This window comes from Trachypithecus francoisi, unplaced genomic scaffold, assembly GCF_009764315.1.
Source record: "Trachypithecus francoisi isolate TF-2019V2 unplaced genomic scaffold, Tfra_2.0 Lachesis_group13, whole genome shotgun sequence".
In the NCBI taxonomy this organism is placed as follows: domain Eukaryota; kingdom Metazoa; phylum Chordata; class Mammalia; order Primates; family Cercopithecidae; genus Trachypithecus; species Trachypithecus francoisi.
This window is the reverse complement of record NW_022681458.1, coordinates 45,699,890-45,720,855: the sequence shown is the minus strand read 5'-3', so window position 1 is coordinate 45,720,855 and position 20,966 is coordinate 45,699,890. Positions and strand designations below refer to the sequence as shown.

The 20,966-nt window shown below is 35.3% G+C and overlaps 1 protein-coding gene across 1 annotated transcript in view; it reads right to left on the bottom strand.

The window, feature by feature from the left end:
- DNAH7 (dynein axonemal heavy chain 7) overlaps positions 1-20,966 on the bottom strand; it is a 341,498-nt gene that overhangs the window by 275,918 nt on the left and 44,614 nt on the right. Inside the window, exons 9-12 of the mRNA XM_033230791.1 lie at positions 20,253-20,378; positions 13,917-14,036; positions 2,901-3,084; positions 1,641-1,820 (exon numbers count right to left, since the gene is read on the bottom strand). Of these exons, the coding sequence (XP_033086682.1) occupies positions 1,641-1,820; positions 2,901-3,084; positions 13,917-14,036; positions 20,253-20,378 (610 nt within the window). The remainder of the gene's footprint in view (positions 1-1,640; positions 1,821-2,900; positions 3,085-13,916; positions 14,037-20,252; positions 20,379-20,966) is intronic.

Sequence of the window (20,966 nt, the reverse complement as noted above, 5' to 3'; positions counted from 1 at the left end):
AAAGCCTCAAGCTTGAGCAAAGTTGGAAGTCATAATTGGCATCCCCACTTAAAGCCAAGAACACTGAAGGGTGACACAATCTTAAAATGAGAGTTCTGAGGAGATGAAACTTCAGAATGCTGAAAGGTGACAGTTTTTGAATACGAGAAAAATAAAAATGTCCCGGTTTTGCTTTGATTCTCTGTAGAGGAAAAAAACAAAAGATGGTTGCTTTAAGAATCTGTAACCACAAGTCTATTTTCACACAGATTTGAATGAATATTTGCACAACCAGTATTGTCCTTGAAATCATTAAGCAAGAATTCATCTAAAAATGGTCCTTGGTCTGCAAGGGCCTGGGGAGCACCTATCACAAGAATATGGAAACTCCAAAGAAATCAACTTAAACCAAGGCCTCCAAGACTTTTTTCATAAACTTCTTACAAGCGTAAGTATAATAATACAGGAAAAATACCCAGAGAAATATACCACCAGGAGCAGGAGTCAGCAAACAGCAGAATCAGATCAGCAAAAACTGTGGATACTGGTAGTATCACACACAGAGTATTAAAAATATTTAATCGGTGTAAACAGAAGTAAAAGCTTAATGAATACATCACTACGTATAAAACACTATCAAAAATGACTAGGCCTATTTGAAAAGAACCTAATGGATTCCTGAAAAATAAAAATAGAATAATAAAAAATTGGAAACTCAAAGGAAAGGATAATATCCTCAAAATAGATAATTTCATATAATGTTAAGTGAAATAAGCAAAACACCGATTACTTATGTTTCCACTTATACAAAGACATGCAAAAACTAAACATAAATTGTTTAGTAATAAACAGACAAGTAGTAAGTCTATTTTTCAAAATTAAGAACCAAAACTCCAAACTTCAAGATAGTGATTCTTTTGCTAGAAGATAGAGAGATAAGGATGTTAACAAGGAGCAAAGGGGAAGAGCTTAAAGGTACCAGCAATATTCTATCCCTCAAGATGGGCTGTGCCTATTTAGGTGTTAACTTTATTACTACTGAAGCCTTTACACGCTAGTTTCCTGCACTCTTCTATATACAGCAAATATGTATAAGTTATTTTAAAAATAGAAAAATAAGGAGAACGCTTCTGATTGGACTTACAAAACAAGAAAACATTACAAGTTGAAGAATTTTCAGACATGCTCATTTCACATACTAAATTCCTATAACTATGGTGGAAATGTCGTAGATTAGATCATGAGTTGAAAATACAAAGGAGCTCACTATTACAGAAAAAGGTGTATGAGGGGAGTAATAAATTCGAGGGCAGTTTTACAGAGCTGGAAAAGCATAAGGAGGCCTACAGCAAGGCATGAGATTACAGGAAATGGTGGGAGAGCTACAGTAAACACTCATTGGCTGCTTCAAACCTGATCACAACTTTAATTTCTTCTCCTCAGAAAGTTTTCAGCTAAGTCCAAAGGAAGACTAGACTAGGAAAGTAGGTATATTTTAAGAGAAGCCATTTGGAAAATGGTAGCTTTTTAGCAAAACTTTCTTATAAGCCAATACTATTATATTCTATGAAGCAGAGGATACCTGTCTACAACTTTCAGAACTTACTTGAAATGAATATCATTATGCAAATTCAAGCAATCTTAATATCCTTGTTACTTACCCACTTGGAATATAATTTTGTCTCAACTCTTGGCACAAAACCGACAGCTTTAATCATGACATCATAAACATTTAGAAAGATATCTATATAGTCACTAAACTCAGGTTCAAACTTAATGGTGTCATTATCAAGAATCAGCCTCATGATGAAACCTGGATGTTCAAAAGCTCTAACAGAATCCTGCAAAAAAATTAAAAAATTTACATACATAAATATGTATGAATTGTGATAGACTAAGTAGTACACCAGTCCCAATTAGAATACATGGGAACCCACACTTCCTCTTATGACCCAGACAGCTAAGCCAAGGAAGACCTCTAATAAAAAAAAGCAAGAGTGATTCTGAGCTACAGTTGATAGTATCCAGCATCCATTGGGCCTACAGGTCAACTACAGGGTCAAAGTCCCAGAAAAACAAGTGTACATAGCAGTGGAGTTCTAGAATCATACAAGACAGAGCCCAAGAGGAGAACACTCCAATTCCACGGCCCTGCTCATACTGTAACAGGACCTCCTTCCAGAGACAGAAAAGCTTCTTTTTTGCTAAAGTTACCTCATGGTAACTTTCTCCAGCCTTCATAACCCAAATTTCCCAATTATGTGAATTTTCACTTATTTTTTTTTTTTTTTGTTGAGACGGAGTCTCGCTCTGTCGCCCAGGCTGGAGTGCAGTGGCCAGATCTCAGCTCACTGCAAGCTCCGCCTCCCGGGTTTACGCCATTCTCTCGCCTCAGCCTCCCGAGTAGCTGGGACTACAGGCGCCCGCCATCTCGCCCGGCTATTTTTTGTATTTTTTTAGTAGAGACGGGGTTTCACCGTGTTAGCCAGGATGGTCTCGATCTCCTGACCTCGTGATCCGCCCATCTCGGCCTCCCAAAGGAATTTTCACTTATTTTAACTAATCATCATCTCTAGTCATGATAATCATATATCCGAAACATGCAGATTGACATTAACTTTTTTTTTTTTTGAGACAGAGTCTTGCTCTGTTGTCCAGGCTGGAGTGCAATGGCACAATCTTGGCTCGCTGCAGCCTCAAATTCCTGGACCCAAGTGCTCCTCTCACCTCAGCCTCTTGAGTAGTGGGGACTACAGACATGTGCCACCATGCCTGGCTGACAATTTTCTTTTAAGATAAATGTAATAGGTCTAAAGATGTACTTTCTGCTCTCTCACTGATAAGGATATTATTTTCCTCTCTGAAATAATTAAAAATAAATACATTCGTAAATACATACTGGTGAACTGAACCATACTTACTGGTGGTTGTGCAATTAAGTCCGTGAAATCTTGCATGGAGACTAAAGTGAGGTCCTGCAGCTGTAAAGTCATAAGTGCAGCAGCACAGTTGAAAAAAGATTCCAATTTGGCACTGCTGTCACCAGTTGGCAATTGCTTTTTTTTATTACCTTGGTAATAAATATTCTGCACTTCTGGAAACCACCTTGAAAGAACAAAAGACTTTTAAAAGTCAATGCTTTCAGTGAATTACTCCTTTTATATTAAGCATTAACAGTAATTTCTGGACATCTAAAGGTCTTCATAGAGAAGTATATTGCTAAATGATATTACCCACTCTCCGAAATGTAAGTGCTAAAATATTTCACTTCTAGGAAAAGAAATTTTAAATCTTAGCCAATAGAAAATTACTCAGTGATGTGATGCTGTAAGAAAGGCGTAATTCTAACTCCTGGAACTATGGCTCCTGACTTTTTGAAGAAATATATGACTAACTTTACTGGATATTACAAAATACTCCTCTCCAGTCTCCTAAATGTTATCTAGAAAATATATTTGTTAGTTTAAAGTTAAAATGTAAATAACTGATTAACCAAGGGAAGGCTTATACTATGTTCAATACTCTTGGTTGTTTCATGCTGTTCTATCTGTTTACAGTTACTTGAAAACAATTTACAAATCAATAAAATCAGGTATTTATTTTCTCATTCCCCTTAATGTGATATCCTGAAAGAGCGTCTGATGTAAAGCAAAGTTTCAAATGTGTATGTGTCCTTCTAATACAAGGATAACAGTGTAATTTCATATATAGGTACATAATGATGATAACAAGCAAAGTTTTCAACTTATAAAACCACTCTCCAACACTACAGAATTTTAAAATGTTATCTTTTTTCATAAGAGATAATGAACTTTTTAAATAGTCAATATAATTTCAGGAGTTTCCTGAATGTTCCAAGAGAGAAAATCTAAATTTGAAATATATTTATTCATCCCTTTAACAAGTATGTGTTGAGTGTTTACTACATACTACGAATAGCGTTGTATAAGATATAAAAAATATGGTATCGGCTAGGCATAGTGGCTCACACCTGGAGTCTCACCACTTTGGGAGGCCAAGGTGGGTGGATCACCTGAAGTCAGGAGTTCAAGACCAGCCTGGTCAACATGGTGAAACCCTGTCTCTACTAAAAACACAAAAATTGGCTGGGTGTGGTGGTGGGTGCCTATAATCCCAGCTACTTGGGAGGCTGAGGAAGGAGAATTGCTTGAACCTGGGAGGCAGAGGTTGTAGTGAGCTGAGATGGTGCCACTGTACTCCAGCCTGGTGACAAGAGTGAAACTCCGTCTCAAAAAGGAAAAAAAAAAAAAAAAAAAGACATGGTATCATCATTTCTCTCATAATAATAAAGGCAATGTGTCATAACAGAAAAAAAAGATCTAAAATAAAAGGAGATATAATTTTCTATTTAAATAATGAAGAAGGGTTTCATAGTGAAGATGGCAATTTCACCAAAAAAAAAAAAAGACAGAAAAGAGAATGAGGAAGGCCCTGAAAGATTCAAAGTGGAAGAATTATAAAGAAAAATAAATGGAGAAGGTAGGGTTACCAGATCATTTCAGTGTCTCAAATAGACAACAGAATACAAAACAGGAAGAAATATATGGGGGAAGATCCAGTTCAGGCAAGAGATGAAATAAGTTTAGGTCTGCAGAACTGGAAAGAGGACAAATATTATGTATTTAAAAAAGTATTCAATTGTTCATTCTCTCAAAAATATTTATATGACTCCCTATTATGTATGAAACATTTGGGGTACAAAAGATTTCCTAATTCTCAAAGTGCTTATATTAGTGAAGGAAAAGAGGCACATACATAAATAAATAAATATTATTTTTAATAAAGGACTTAGAAGAGAACAAGTGCTGGAGGCATTCATAAGGAAGAGATCGCTTTTGATGTGATAACAGTAAAAATTTCAAAAAAAAAAAGAAGGATCATTTAGGCTGGTTATTAAAGGATAGAAGAGAGTCTTCTCCAGTAATGACCTGCATCAAGCATTGTAAATAGTGTAAACCACAACAGTCTGCTGATAGTGTGCAAGAAGTCCTCATTCCATTTTAATCTCTTAACCTCTAATTCAATCTTTATAATTAGGCAAACAAAGATGACAATGCTGAGACCCAGAGTTTCAAGTTTTCATAGCACTCCCATCTCACAAATGAAAGCAAATAAGGAGTAACGAATTACTTTAAAAATCAGTAATTGGTGAAAAGGGAGAACAAAGAGCCTTCAGACTTAGTCTACAGATTTTTAACAGTGGTAAGGTGTGGTTACAGACTAGTCATAGAAGTTATATTCTGTTTTACTTGACATGACTATTTCTACAGGCATGATCCAAGGTGAAAGTCTTTTCAGAACTGACAATGGAAAAGACAAGTTAGATCTATATTGCAGAAAACCTTTAAAGGCATATTAAGAAATATGGAGTTCCTTTCTCAACAAAAGGGAGGCACTGAACTGGGGAATATTTTAAGACTCATCCGGCAATAGTTTACAGGCCAGGCTTGAAAAAGAAAGATACCAGAGACAAAGTATTCCTGGCAGTTATTCAGATTTTGCAATAGGCTATATGGAAGGTTAAGAGGGCCAGCCAAGGGTAGTAGTCCTGGGGATTAAGAGGAAGGGATGCACATGCAAGTTGTTTCTGAGAGTAGATAAAAAATAGTTGATGGTCATAAAATAAGTCTCCATAAATGCAAAAGGTACAAAATCATTAATCAATAACAGAAGGAGACTTAGAAATTCATAAATATGTCTAAAGTAAACAACACATTTCTAAATAGTCAATGACTCAAAGAAGAAATCATAAGGGAAATTAGAAAACAAGATGAATGGAATGCAGGGACTGCCATACCATAACTCAGTGATTAGAGGGAAATTTTTAGCTGTAAATACCTACATCAAAAACAAGGGAAGGCTGGGCATGGTGGCTCATGCCTATAATCCCAGCACTTTGGGAGGCTAAGGTGGGAGGATCTCTTGAGTCCAGGAGTTCAAGAACAGCCTGGACAACATGATGAGGGTCTGTCCTGTCTCTACACACACACACACACACACAGACACACAAATATTTAGCTAGGCATGGTGACATGCGCCTGTGTTCCCAGCTACACAAGAGGCTGAGGTGGAAGGATGATTTGGGCCCAGGAGGTCAAGGATGCAGTGAGCCATGTTCATGCCACAGCACTCCTGCCCGGGAAACAGCATGAGGCCTTGTGCCAAAATAAAAAAAAAAAAAATTAAAAATTAAAAAAGGGCTGGGCGTGGTGGCTCACACCTGTAATCCCAGCACTTTGGGAGGCCAAGGCAGGCGGATCACAAGGTCAGGAGATCGAGACCATCTGGCTAACACAGTGAAACCCCATCTCTACTAAAAATACAAAAACAAAATTAGCTGGGCATGGTGGCGGACACCTGTAGTCCCAGCTACTCAGGAGGCTGAGATGGGAAAATGGCATGAACCCTGGAGGTAGAGCTTGCAGTGAGCAGAGATCCCGCCACTGCACTCCAGCCTGGGTGACAGGCAAGACTCCGTCTCAAAAAAAAAAAAAAAAAGAAAATATAAAAAGAAGAAAAAACTAAACTCAAAACAAGAAGGAGGAGAAGGGAGGAAATAAAGAAGTGAGTCCAAACAAAAAAATATTGAATAGAAAAATAGAGAAAAATCAACAAACCTAAAGTTGGTTGTTTAAAAAGATCAACAAAACTCATGAAATTATAGCTAAGCTGATCAAGAAAAAAGAGCAAAGACTCAAATTGTTAAAATCAGGAATAAAAGGGGAGACATTAATACTTACATTACAGAAATACAAAGAATTAAAAGGGAATATAATACACAATTGTTTGCCAACAAATTTGATAACCTAGAAAAAATGGACAAATTCTACAAAGACAAACACTACTAAATCTGGCTTAAAAAGAAATAGAAAGTATCAATAAACCTGTAGCAAGTAAAAGAGATCAAATTAATATTAATAATTTACAAACCTTCCAGGAAAAAAAGGCCAGGACTAGATGGCTTCACTGGCAGTTCTAACAAGCATTTAAAAAATTAACACCAAACCAAATGTTTGGTTTGTAAAGAATTCACAAACCAAAAAGGAAAAGAGAAAAGAACACTTTCTTACTCATTTCTGTAAGGCGAGTATTACTATAATACCAACTACAAAGACATAACACACATGCACACAAAAACTACAGACCAATATCTCTTATGAATAAAAACATAAAAATCCTCAACAAAATACTAGAAATCCAAGTCCAGAAGCACATAAAAAGGATTATATGATCACATGTGATGGCTCATGCCTGTAATCCCAACACTTTGGGAGGCTGAGTCAGGAGGATTGCTTGAGTCCAGGAGTTTGAGACCAGCCTAGGCAACACAGTGAGACCTTGTCTCTACAAAAATGAATAAAATTAGCTGGGCACATGCCTGTAGTCCCAGCTACTCAGGAGGCTAAAGCATGAGAAACACTTGAATCTGGGAAGCAGAGGTTGCAGTGAGCCACGATCGCACCACTGCACTCCTGCCTGGGTGACAGAGCAAGGCCCTGTCTCCAGGAAAAAAAAAAAAAAAAAAAAAAACCAAGATTATCTCCATTCCATGACCAGGTAGAATCTACCTCAGGAATTCGAGGTTGGTTCAATACATGAAAACCAATGTAATATACCATATTAATAGAATAAAAGGGAAAATCCCATGATTATCTCAACAGATTCAAAAAGCATTTACAAAATCTAATACTGCATGATAAAAAAAAAAAAAAGTCTGCTCTTGCTGTTTCTATTCAGCATTGCACTGGAGGGTCTAACCAGGGGAATTAACTAAGAAAAGGAAAAAAAAAAAAAAAAATAACCAGATGGGAAAGGAAGAAGTAAACTGTCTCTATTTGCAGATGATATGATCTTATATATAGAAAGCCATAAAGAATCCACACACAAAAACCATTAAAGCTAATAAATAAGTTTAGTAAGGTTGTAGAATACAAGATCAATATGTAAAATTCAGTTGTATTTCTACACACCAGCAATAAATAATCTGAAGATGAAATTGAGACGACCATTCCATTTACATAGCATCAAGAAGAATAAAATACTTAGGAAAAAATTAAACCAAAAAATGTAAACACATTTTTGTATTTACATTTGGTATTTCGACAGAACTAAATAAATGGAAAGACATCCTGTGTTCATGATATGAAAGACGTAACATTATTGTCAATACTCCCAAAATTAATGTACAGATTTAATGCATTCCCTATTAAAATCCCAATGGCATTTTTTAAAAAATGGACAAGTTGATACTAAAATGCATATAAAATACAAAGGACTCACAACAACAATTTTTCAACTCTGAAAAATAAGAACGAAATTGGAGGACCCACACTTCCTTATCTCAAAACTTACTACAAAACGGTTTGGTACTGGCATAAAGACAAATAGGCCAATGAAACAGAATAGAGAGCCCAGAAATAAACCCTCACATATATGCTCAAATGATTTTCAGCAAAGGTGCCAAGACAACTCAATGAGAAGAGTCTTGCAAAATGGTGCTCAGACTACCAGGTATCCATATGCAAAATAATTAATGTGGGCTCCTATCTCAGACCATGTGTAAGTTAAAATGAATTTGGTTTGTAAAGGTCAAAAAGGCCTAACTGTAGGAGCTAAAACTATAGAACGATTAGTTCTGTTTACCACACAGGCAAACAGGTAAATCTTGGTGGCTTTGGATATGATACTGATATGGTTTAGCTGTGTCTCCACCCAAATCTCACCTTGAATTGTAATAATCTCCATGTGTCAAAGCTGAGGCCAGTGGAGATAACTGAATCATGGGGGCAGTTTCCCCCATACTCTTCTTGTGGTTGTGAATAAGTCTCGTGAGATTTGATGATTTTAAAAATGGGAGGTCCCCTACACAAGCCCTCTTGCCTGTCACCATGTAGGACAGGGCTTTGCTCCTCATTCGCCTTCCACCATGATTGTGAGGCCTCCCCAGCCATGTGGAACTGTGAGCCAATTCAACCTCTTTCCTTTATAAATTACCCAGTCTCAGGTATGTCTTTATTAACAGTGTGAGAACAGATTAATACAGATACCGAAAGGCACAAACAACCAAAGTAAAAACATAAATCAGACTTCATCAAAATTAAAAATATTTGTGCTTCAAAGGACATTATCAATAGAAATATTTGCAAATCATATAATTGATAAGAATCTAGTATCCAGAATATACAAAGAACTCTTAAACCTCAACAACAAAATATCAGATATTTTACATGTCAATAATAAAAATCAGACAACCCAGTACAAAATGAGCAAAGGGTTTGAATAGACATTTTCCAAAAATGACAAATAGACAATAAGCCCATAAAAAGATACTCAACATTATTGGTCATTAGGGAAATGCAAGTCAAAATCACAGTGAGATACAACTTCATAACCACGAGCATGGCTACAAGCAGAAAGATAGACAGTAACAAGTGTTGGAGAGTATGTGGAGCAATTGGAACCCTCATAAATTGTTAGGAATGTGAAATCTTATAGTCACTTTGGAAAACAGTGCAAGTGTTCCTCAAAAAGTTAGAATTACCATATAACCTAGCAATTTCACTCCTAGGTATACAATCAAGAGAACTTAAAAATGTATTTATGCAAAATAAATTGTTCATAGCAAAAACAGCCAAAAAGTGGAAACAACCCAAATGTCCATCACCTGATGACTGGATAAATAAAATGTCTTATATCCATACAATGAAGTATCATTTGGCCATGAGAAGATATGACATATTGATACATGCTATAGTATGAATGAACTTTGAAAACGTTATGCTTCCTGTAAGAAGCCAGGCATAAATGACCATATATGAATACATATATGAACTTTGAAAACATTATGCTTCCTGTAAGAAGCCAGGCAAAATGACCATTTCATACTGAGATGAAATGTCCAGAGTAGGGAAATTCACAGGGACAAAAAATATTATTAGTAATAGTTACCAGGCACCTTTGGGTGGAAGAATGGGAAATGACTGCTAACAGGTACAGAGTTTCTTTCTAGGGAGCATTAAGTCATTCTTGTGTTGCTATAAAGAAATATCTGAGACTGGGTAATTTATAAAGAAAAGAGGTTTAATTGGCTCATGATTCTACAGGCTGCACCAGCATGGTTCTAGCATCTGATTCCAGTGAAGTCCTCAGGAACATTATAATTACGGCAGAAGGTGAAGGGGGAGCAGTCATGTTACATGGCCAGAGCGAGTGCAAGAGAGCAAGGAGGAAGGTGCCACACACTTTTAAACAACCAGATCTTGTGTGAACTCAGAGCAAGAACTCACTTATTATCATGAGGACAAAACCAAGCTATTCATGAGTGATCTGCCCCCATGACCAAAAGACCTCCCACCAGGCCACACCTCCAACACTGGGGATTACATTTCAATATGGGATTTGGAGGGGACAAGCATCCAAACTATATTGCATGGCGAAAATGAAAATGTTCTGGAATTAGTGGTGATGGTTGCACAACCTTGCAAGTATATTATCAGCTACTGAATTGTACACATTAAAGTAGTGAATTTTATGGTAAATGAATTATTTCTCAATAAAAAGGAATAGCAATACATTGGGTATCCCTGGAAGCAGAGATAAAATTTCATGCTTTCCTACATGAAATTTCAAAAGAGAACAAAAAAGTCCCAAGGTTTTCAACTTGGCCTCATAATGGTTCACAACAGGAAGAGTAGCAGATTTGGAAGAAAGAGAATAAGCATTGCTAGGGACATGCTGAGATTCATGACATTCAATTAAAGATATTCAGTGTTACTTTGGGTCTGAGCAAAGACGTGTTGAGGAATATCTAAAAGCACAGGCAAGAAAGGCAAAAATTAACAAACAGGATAACATCAAGCTAAAAAGCTTTGCATAGCAAAGGGAACTATCTAGACAGAGTAAAGAGACAACCTACAGAATGGGAAAAAAATGTCTGCAAACTATTCATTGTACAAAGGATTAATAACCAGAATACATAGAGAACTCAAACAACTCAACAGCAAAAATCCAAATAATCTCACTAAAAATGGGCAAATTGATCTAAATAAACATTTCCCAAAATAAAACATACAAATAGCCAACAGGTATATGAAGAATGCCCAACATTCCTATTCATCAAGTAAATGCAAATCAAAAGCACACCGAGATATCATCTCATACCAGTTAAAATGGCTACTATCAAAAGTACAAAAAATAATAGATGCTGGCAAGGATGCAGAGAAAGAACTCTTTCCTTCCTTCCTCCCTCCGTCCATCCCTCCCTCCCTGCTTTCTCTCTCTCTCTTTCTTTTTTTCTTGAGCCAGAGTCTCGCTTAGTCATCCAGGCTTGAGTGCAGTGGTGTGATCTTGGCTCACTGCAAACTCCGCCTCCCAGGTTCAAGCGATTCTTCCACCTCAGCCTCCCAAGTAGCTGGGATTACAGGTGTGCACCACCACACCCTGCTAATTTTTGTATTTTTAGTAGAGATAGGGTTTCACCATGTTGATTGGTGGTTTCAAACTCCTGACCTCAAGTGATCCACCCATCTCAGCCTCCCAAAGTGCTGCGATTGTAGGTGTGAGCCACCATTCCTGGCAAAAAGGGGAACTTTCATACACTGTTGGGAACACAAATTTGTGCGACCACTATAGACAACACTATGGAGGTTCTCAAAAAACTAAAATTACAACTACCATGTAATTCAGCAATTCCACTGCTGGGTATATACCCCAAAAAAAGGAAATCAATATATCAAAGAGATAGCTGAACTCCCATATTTATTGCAGCGCTATTCACAACAGCCAAAATACAGAATCAACCTGGGCCCATCAGTGGGTGAATAAAGAAAATATAGTGTGTGTATGTGTGTTTGTGTATAGTATATAAAATGTAAATAAAATACAAAATGTATATAAAATATAGTATATAAAATGTAGTTTATATATACAATGGAATATTATTCAGTCATAAAAATTAATATAATCTTGACATTTGCAGCAACATGGATGAGCCTGTAGGACATCGTGTTAATTGAAATAAGTCAGGTACATAAAGATACATATCACATGCTCTTATTCATATGTGGAAGCTAAAAAAAATTGATGTCATGGAGGTTGTAAGTAAAATGGTGGTTAAGAGAAACTAGGAGGGGCAGGGATGGGATGGAGGATAAAGAGAGGTTGGTTACTAGGCACAAAAATACAGTTGATAGAAGGAATAAGTTCTGGTGTTTGATAGCAATGTAATGTGACTATAGTTAACAAGAATTTATAGTATATTCCAAAATAGCTAGAAGAGAAGATTTGGAATGCTCCCAACACAAAGAAATGATAAATGTTTGAGGTGATGGATATGCTAATTACCCTAATTGAATCATTATGCATTGTATGAATGCATCAAAATATTCCATTAATATATGTACCCTATATATATGTGCAATTATGTATCAATTTTAAAAATTGGTAAGACAGGCCTAAAGCTCAGAATACAAAATCTTGAGGCAGATGAAATCACGAAATTGTTAAGAGAATATAAAGAAGAGAGATAACAACAAAGATCTGGGGAACCCTACTTGTAGGGAACAATAAGTAAAGCCAGAAAAAGATAAATGGAAGAACTAGACAAACACAGCAGCACAGAAAAGCAGGTTTCCAGAAGTCTGGGTGATAAACCACACACTGTGAGTAAAAGTGGAAGATGAGGATGACGAAAAGGCATCTGGGTTTGGGGTAGAAGTCATAATTAATCATTTGCTAATTGTTTCTCCTCTGTGAGCTGATGCTCTGCCTTTTGGTCATGATAAACACTTTCTGGCTCACTACTTAAAGTATGGTCAGAGAGTTCTTCCCTGAGAATCAATCAGGAAGCATCAAGAGATACAGCTAATCAATCTGCATTTCTCAGCAAAAAATGATTCAATAAAGGTTTGTGCTCTACTCTGCAATTTGACACCCGCTGAACTAAAATTTACAGTGGTAATGTATTCCTAGGGTAGAACCCAGAAGTTACAGATCAAGATAACTTATTTGTATCCTGTCCTTAAGAGGTCACTTTCTTCTCTGGTTAATTATGGGTTTTCATTTTATCACCTCTTAACTCTGTTTTTACAGTAACTAAATACTAATATAAAATAGAAGGCTAAAGTTTTTTCAAGTAATATCAGACAAAGAATTTTATTCTAACACATTGGAGAAGAAAGCAAGATAATGGAAATATTTTATCTCAAATTATGAAGATATCTTTCTAAGTAACTTCTAAAAATCATGAAGCTATGCTAGCAGTTTTATGTTCTCTGCTGTCTTAAATTTGACCTAATTTTAATGTCCTGTTTACAACAACTTAATGACCCATGAGAGAAAAAATTTTCCTAAGTTGTTTCAAAGCATACCATCTGGTTGCCAGATTATGAATTATCATATGTGGCTATTCCATTCTGAAAGGCCAATCCACAGAGATATTCAATTATCATTTGATAGGTCTGCCTTCCAGTGACATTTTTAAATTCATTTAAATGATATACTTTCCCCAACTAATCATTATTTAAACTCTTCTGCTTTCCTCATCCAAAAACAAAATGAAAGGAGGTACAGAGCCTAGCATGTATTAACAGTAGATGACAAATAAATATCTGGTGAATAATGAGTAGGTAACCATTCTCTAATGGTATTCAGCACCCCTCTCAAAGGATAGGTACAAACCAGACATTTAGAAAAAAGTAACCATTTGTCATGAACATTTTAGTTTCTGCACAATCTATGCTGTGTAGAACATCTGGACAAATATTACAGACTAAGATAATTAAAGATTTTATATTTAAATCATGTAGAAATGATTTAAAACATATTAAAATTGGATCTTCTAAAAGCAGTTAAAATGCAGTAGTCCAGCATCATATTTTTAAACTTATGCTTTCCTACATGAAATTTCAAACCTTTACATTTTAAGTAGAGTCTCTTTGGCAGATTCCATGTGTCTCATGATAATGTTCTGAAAACTTGACAGCTCTAATGCATCCTGGCGATTATGAAATTCTTTGATATCAACTAAACGTAATTTTCTGCAAGAGATAAAATAAACAGTAATTTAACAATGACTTTTTTGGTATTTAATATTTTATTAATTGGTCCCTTCTTAAAAATATCATATTCCTAGGTTTAATCATTAAAAAATTGGGTTCCATATAATTAAATGTTAAAGAACATGAGATATTCTAATTTTAAAAATAATTCATATAATTAAATTCAATAGGAACACAACAAAATATGTAACTTCACTGTGAAGTAGAAGAAAGTTGCAATAACTGGGATATGAAGAATAGTTCAAACTGGTTTTGCTTTTAAACTATAATAATTTAAACAGGAAAAGAGAGAGGGTCTCAATGCTTCCAGGATCCACTGCTCTGAAAATAAATTGTAGCCTCTCTGAAAAGAAAGTGGCCCTCATTTCAGGCAGCCATGGGGTGAAGGAGTCTCACATCTAATCAAGAACCTTTCGAGCCTGTCTGAGTTTTTAAAGAACACAGGGATTATGGGAGTCAACAACTTTCAATACAAACCCTCTTTTGACTACAATGTTACAGATCTTTGTTATACACATGGTTTACTTATCCAAGTATTTTCTCTGTCAGGTTAACAAAAATGAAAGATAATATTAGCATTAGTGTCATCGTGTTCTTAAAAAAATCACATTTAATGTTTCCTTAACGACCAATGTAAAATACTGGTTAGTAAACAAAACACATTTCAAATCCATTTCCTTACATTTCTTCCACAAGCTAAAATTCATCTGAGTTATAATGTACTCCATACATAACACTGATAACAATTAGGCACAAAGTAGGTATAACCATTGCTAGAGAACTAATGTGTTATTCTGCATAATTGAGCAATGTAATGTTTTAAATAAAATATGTCTAAAATATAGCATAATAGTACATCGTAAACATAATCTGATCTCTTTAGCTTCCTAGTTAATGCTTTCAACATTATTTTACATTTTAAAATTGCAGCTGTAATCAGGATGCAGATGCCTGTGGTGTGAGATAGCACTGAATAAGTAGTAGCTGCAAGGGCACAAGCTCTGGAATTCACCTTGCCTTTGAGCCATCACACCAATTTTCCTTAGTTTCTTCATATTCGATTTGAAACAGAGTTCGAGGCACAGAATACCATCTTTGATGTTTTGAGATCGAAAGGTTTTACACAGTACAATAACTTTCCCATGAAATCTCTCCAAATAACATTGCCCATTTGGTCAATAGGATGAACTGTTAAGAAAACAAGAAAAATACTACCAGACACTGTTCTTGCTTTCTCAGGATGGTCCCTACAATAACCCAGCAGTGGAACAATAGTTTAAATCATTGGTTTAAGACAATAGAAAGGATCAGGAAAAAAGATATTACTCACTATGTGTTAGCTTCAATTTGGTTAGCAGAAGGAAATGCAAGTCTCTTTAAAAGTTTCATGATGATGAGTCTTCTAATCACCAAAATAACTTCTTGATTTCAATTTTATATTAGTAGAACCAAATAGCTTCAAATCACCCAGACCATGAAACTCAGGATTGCCTCTGAACTCTTCCTATAAATCTTCCCATATCCAATCAGAAGTAAATTTCTGTAGACCCATCCGTCGGTCACATATCCCTCCTACCCTCACAACTGTCACTTAATGCTCACCCCAAGCTGAAACCCACCCTGACCCGTGGCTCTGTCACTGATTTTCAGGCAGGAGGAATTTCAATAGTCCTGGCCCAATACTCTGGACTCAGCATCAAGTCAGTCTCTACCTTTGTTCTCTGGTTCTCAAAACTAATCTTCTCTCTTCTTACCAAGACCAAGTTTCCCACAGAAATCTCACTCGAACTATCTACATTTCTTGGTTGTTCCACACAATTTTCCCTTTCTTAGGAACATGTTTTGCTTTTGCCAGTCCTCCTTTTTTGTAACTTTCAAAGTAGCATACTATAGGCAGTGTCCTGCACTTGCTTTTTTCAGTTAATTATCTCCTCCTGGAGACTTTTTCATATTAACACATCGAGATTTTTCTCACTCATATTTTATAACTACATAATATTCCATTGTGTATAGTATAACTTATTTAACTAGGCTATCAATGGATGCTGGCTTGTTTCCAGCCTCTTATAAACAAATGCCACCATAAATAGCATTATAACTATATAACTTCCTGCATTCTTGGTACATCTGTACAATACTTATCCAAAAGTGAAATTGCTGGATTCAAGTGTTACGTGTAATTTGTAATTTTGATAGGTATGGCTGGGATTCCCTCAAAATGGAGCCCATTTGTTCAAGCCTTACTAACAAAATGGGCTATCAAATTTTGTAATTTGTGGGGAAAATGGTTTCTTAGTATAGTTTTAATTTCAATCTCTTTACATTTCTTGTATTATGAGTTAGGTTAAGCATCTTTTTAACATGTTTAAAAATTATTTCATTTGTATCCTGCATGCTGTATGGTAAATCGATTATACTGTTCTGATCTAGTAAATTTTTTCCTAGATTCATCTTTGTCAAATAATAAATTTTTAAAAGCCATTTCATCTTTTACAATGAGCTTAACTTTCTTAGACACCTGCTTTTACATTCAACTATGATGATTTATATTACACTGTAATTTCTACATTCTCTTGTGATCTTCATATATGCACCATTTTACAAGCAAAAATATGTGTTGTGTAGGGTATGACTGCATTTCAAAGCCTATCTGTGACATTAAGTGGGTTCTATAAGTGTAAATACCAATAACATGAATTTCAACATCTTTTCTAGAGAGCATCTTATCAGGTTTCCAAACTCATGCGTTTTAGAGTCACTCAGACAAGTTTTTGCATTAACATTCCCCAACCCACTGCCACACATAGAGATGCCATATATTTTTAAGGTCTGCTGAGATTCAGGGTAAATGACTGCCACTGGAAGCATGCCCTTCATATTCAATGCTGCCTACTACTCTGAGAGGCAGCCCTTGCCGACTGTCCCCCCACTCTTAATACTCACATACAGAATAAAAACAACCTAGGCCTTCAAAGGCAACATAGGAGCTTGTGGAGCTTTCTTTTCACCCACAGACTGCAAGGCTTCTGTCCCATTTGTCTTTATCATGGATGCCTTCAAGTTTGCTTCAGTTGCTGCTAACATCTCTGTCACCACAACCTGGAGCCTAATTTTGGACACATACACTTTTTATTGTTTTTTAAATTTCAGCTTTGTTACTTTTTCTTCCCCCTTTTCATTTTCTTATCTCTTGCCTCCTGAAATCATCTAACAGACTAAGTCTAGCATTTTATGGACAATAGTAGGTCATGGAGTCTCATCCTTCAGTGTCCAGCTCAGTGTGTTCTGAAAATGAATATAAAAGAAAACAATAACTTGTGGTGGTGTTTTGAAAATGAAATGTACTAATGTATGGAAACATAATTTGTGAAAGTGATATACATGACCTCATGACTGCATGCAAAATTAGATCATGGGTGTTGTCAGCTGAGAAGAGGTATTTGAGCTCCAGTATTCGAAAGAAATGAAATGAAAAAAACATGGGGCAATGAAGTAGCCTCTACCTACTTAGTATAAGTCAAATTAAGCAGACAAAGCAATCCATACTGTACAATGGAAAGATGGAAGAATGTATTTCCCAGAAGTATGTATTCTGAAAGCTAAAGCCAGTTTTAAGGATCCTAGCCCATTCTCTGAAGTCACCAGAGGCCCCTGAAGTATGTAGAAGGTCAGAATATGTGTTAGAAACCCTGTATAATCCCATTACATTCTGCAGACCTGGGTTCATTCAGCAAAGTAAGCCAAGTCTGTAAGTTCAGAGAGTTCCACAGTGTGCAACTGAAAATGAAGAGGGGAGGGAAAAATAAACTCAAATAATTGACCGATGGAGAACGCAGAGCTTCCTAGAAAGGCACTGAAGTGAAACTTCATGCCCAAGTTTTCCTCCCAAAAGGGAATCAGTCAAAATTTATAAAGAAATTCTGCTATAAAGAGGAAATGAGAGGGAACTCTGTAAACCGAAAATCTACATAAAAAATACAAACTCTTACTGAAATATATACACAAGACTGAATATTGAAAGATACATAGGATATGAGCAAAAGTGCTTTTTTTTTTTTTTTTTTTTGAGTTGGAGTCTCACTGTGTCACCCAAGCTGGAGTGCAGTGGCGTGATCTCAGCGATCTCAGCTCACTGCAACCTCTGCCTTCCGGTTCAAGCAATTCTTCTGCCCCAGACTCCCGAGTAGCTGGGATTACAGGCACCTGCCACCACACCTAGCTAATTTTTGTATTTCTAGTAGAGATGAGGTTTCACCATCTTGGAAAGGCTGGTCTTGAACTCCTGACCTTGTGATCCACCCGCCTCGGCTTCCCAAAGTGCTAGGAGTACAGGCGTGGGCCACAATACCCAGCCTCAAAGTGCTTCTTAATTTAATGACACGTCTATTTTCTAAAATTAATATAAAAACTTAATATATTCCAATCAGAACATCAATTTTTCTGTCTTTCCATCTTTCTTTTGAATTAAATAAAATAGGCTAAAACTTAATAAGGAAAAGTAAATGCTTAAAAAATAGCCAAGAAGAGTATAAAAAATAGAGTTGGGATTACTCTCTCCAAATATAAGCACATACCACAGAGTCACCCTAATCAAATTAATACTGTACTTGTACAGAAAGAGATTCAAAGATTACAGGAAAAAAAAAACAGAGAATCCAGAAAGACATTCTGATTACTATAAATTCTGTAGATTTCTATAGATTGAAGAGTTAATCCATGACAAAGGCGATAGTTCCATCAAGGGGGAAAAGGTAGATTGTTTAAAAAATGATGCTGGTACAACTGGCTATCTGGAAGAAAATAAAAATGAATTTCATTCTACATCATAGGTAAAAATAACCTTCAGTGGTCAAAAAACTAAAATGCTAAAAAAAAAAAAAAATTGACTAGGTAGCCAGGAAGATCTCATACACAATTTACTAAATAAGGAGACCTTCTTAACTAAGACTAGGAGAATTCAGAAGAAAACAGAGACATATTTAACAGTATAAAAAATTTTTAATTTCAGAGTGTCAAAGGAAACTATAAACAAAGTCAACGGACAAATTATAAACCTGAGTTTTAGCAGTTGTTTGTTTCAGGTATTAGACACAGAACTAAAACCTCTATTATTCTAAGAGGTTATCAAATTGATAAGAAAAGATGAAGAACCAACAAAACATTGACAAAGATATAAGTAGAGAATTCACAATCAAATTCAAATAACTAACAAATACATAAAAAGATGTTCAAATTCCCTAGTAGTCTAGCAAAGGAAAATGGAAGTAATGATGATATAGCATTTTATATTGATTGACAAATAGTGTAATACACATAGTTAGAATTTTAGGGAAAGAAGTTCTCATTTACTGTCAGTAAAAATGTAAAGTACCAAACATTTCTGGAAAAAAAAATCCGACAAAATATACTAAAATAAAAACATAAATATGCTATGATCTAGATACCCACTTTTGTGACTCTATCCCATGTAAACAGAGGGATCAGTGAATAGTAACACATGTACAAGGTTATTTCCTGACGCATTATTCATAGTATCAGAAACTGAAGCAAAATGAATGTCCTTGGAATTCAAAGTAATTCAAGATAACACAGAAAAGGAATTCAGAATTCTATAAGATAAATTTAACAAAGAGATCGAAATAATTAAAACAAACAAAGCAGAAATTCTAGAGTTGAAAAACACAACTGACATGCCAAAGAATGCATCAGAGTCCATTAAGAGCAGATTTGGGTTAATGGGTACAAGAAAATATATAGTTAGAATGAATGAGACCTAGTATTTGATAGCACAACAGGAGGACTATAGTCAATATTATAATTGTACATTTAAAAATAACTAAATGAGTATAACTGGATTGTTTGTAACACAAAGGAAAAATGCTTGAGGGGATGGACACCAAACTTTCCATAGTGTGATTATTCCTCATTGCATGCCTCTCCCAAAATATCTCATGTACCCCATAAATATATACATCTACTATGTACTCAAAACATTAAAAATTTTAACATTTTAGAAAAGCAATGTTCATTTTTTGCTCTATATACTATGTTGTTTATTTAAAACCATGTTTGAATACTTACGTTAAAATGGTAATGTTTTACTTTGCAGTTAAAATAGTAAAAGAAATAATTAAGATATGGTAAAACAACTTCCCTCTATATTTTACAAACCTCTATAAGGCCACATATACTCACTTAAAATTGCTGTGCCACAAATCTAGTACAGCCAGCATTGTGGGGTTCATTGCATTTAAGTGATCCCTAATATAACTGCTTGCAGCTAAAAAAGACTTCCTCCAAGGTTTTGGCAGAATTTCCATTCTGAAAACGAAGAAAATATTCAGTTACATTCTTTCAAAGTCAAAAGAAAGTATTTTTATAGTAACTGTGCATTTTGGGTAATGGTTTAATTTTAATAAAATATGTGCTGTATTCCTCATAATAACAAAACAAGCAATTATGTTTTAAAATATATAAAGATCATATGTTTTATGGTTTAGTGCAATTTCATTATAAAAATTAATGATTCTGAAATTAGATTTAAATCTTTAATACAAAAGGTAACTAATTTTTATCCCCAAATACTCGATCTTATTGAATCCACAAATAATTTACAATGAACAAATGAAAACAGCAGCCAGCTATCTCTCATAAACATCTTCAAATATTCTTTACTAATTTCAGGACATACATTAAAATTTTCCATTTATTTTTAAAATTCCTCCTTTTTATTTTTAAAACATTTTAAGGATATAGTCCAACCTTCCTATAGAAATCCCCTTGAACTTTACCCTCTGTTAATATGTAAATATCATTTATAAATCACAAACACTAATGTTCTTATTTGAAGACACATTTACAGTTAACCCTTGAATAACACAGGTTTGAACTGTGCACATTCACTTACAT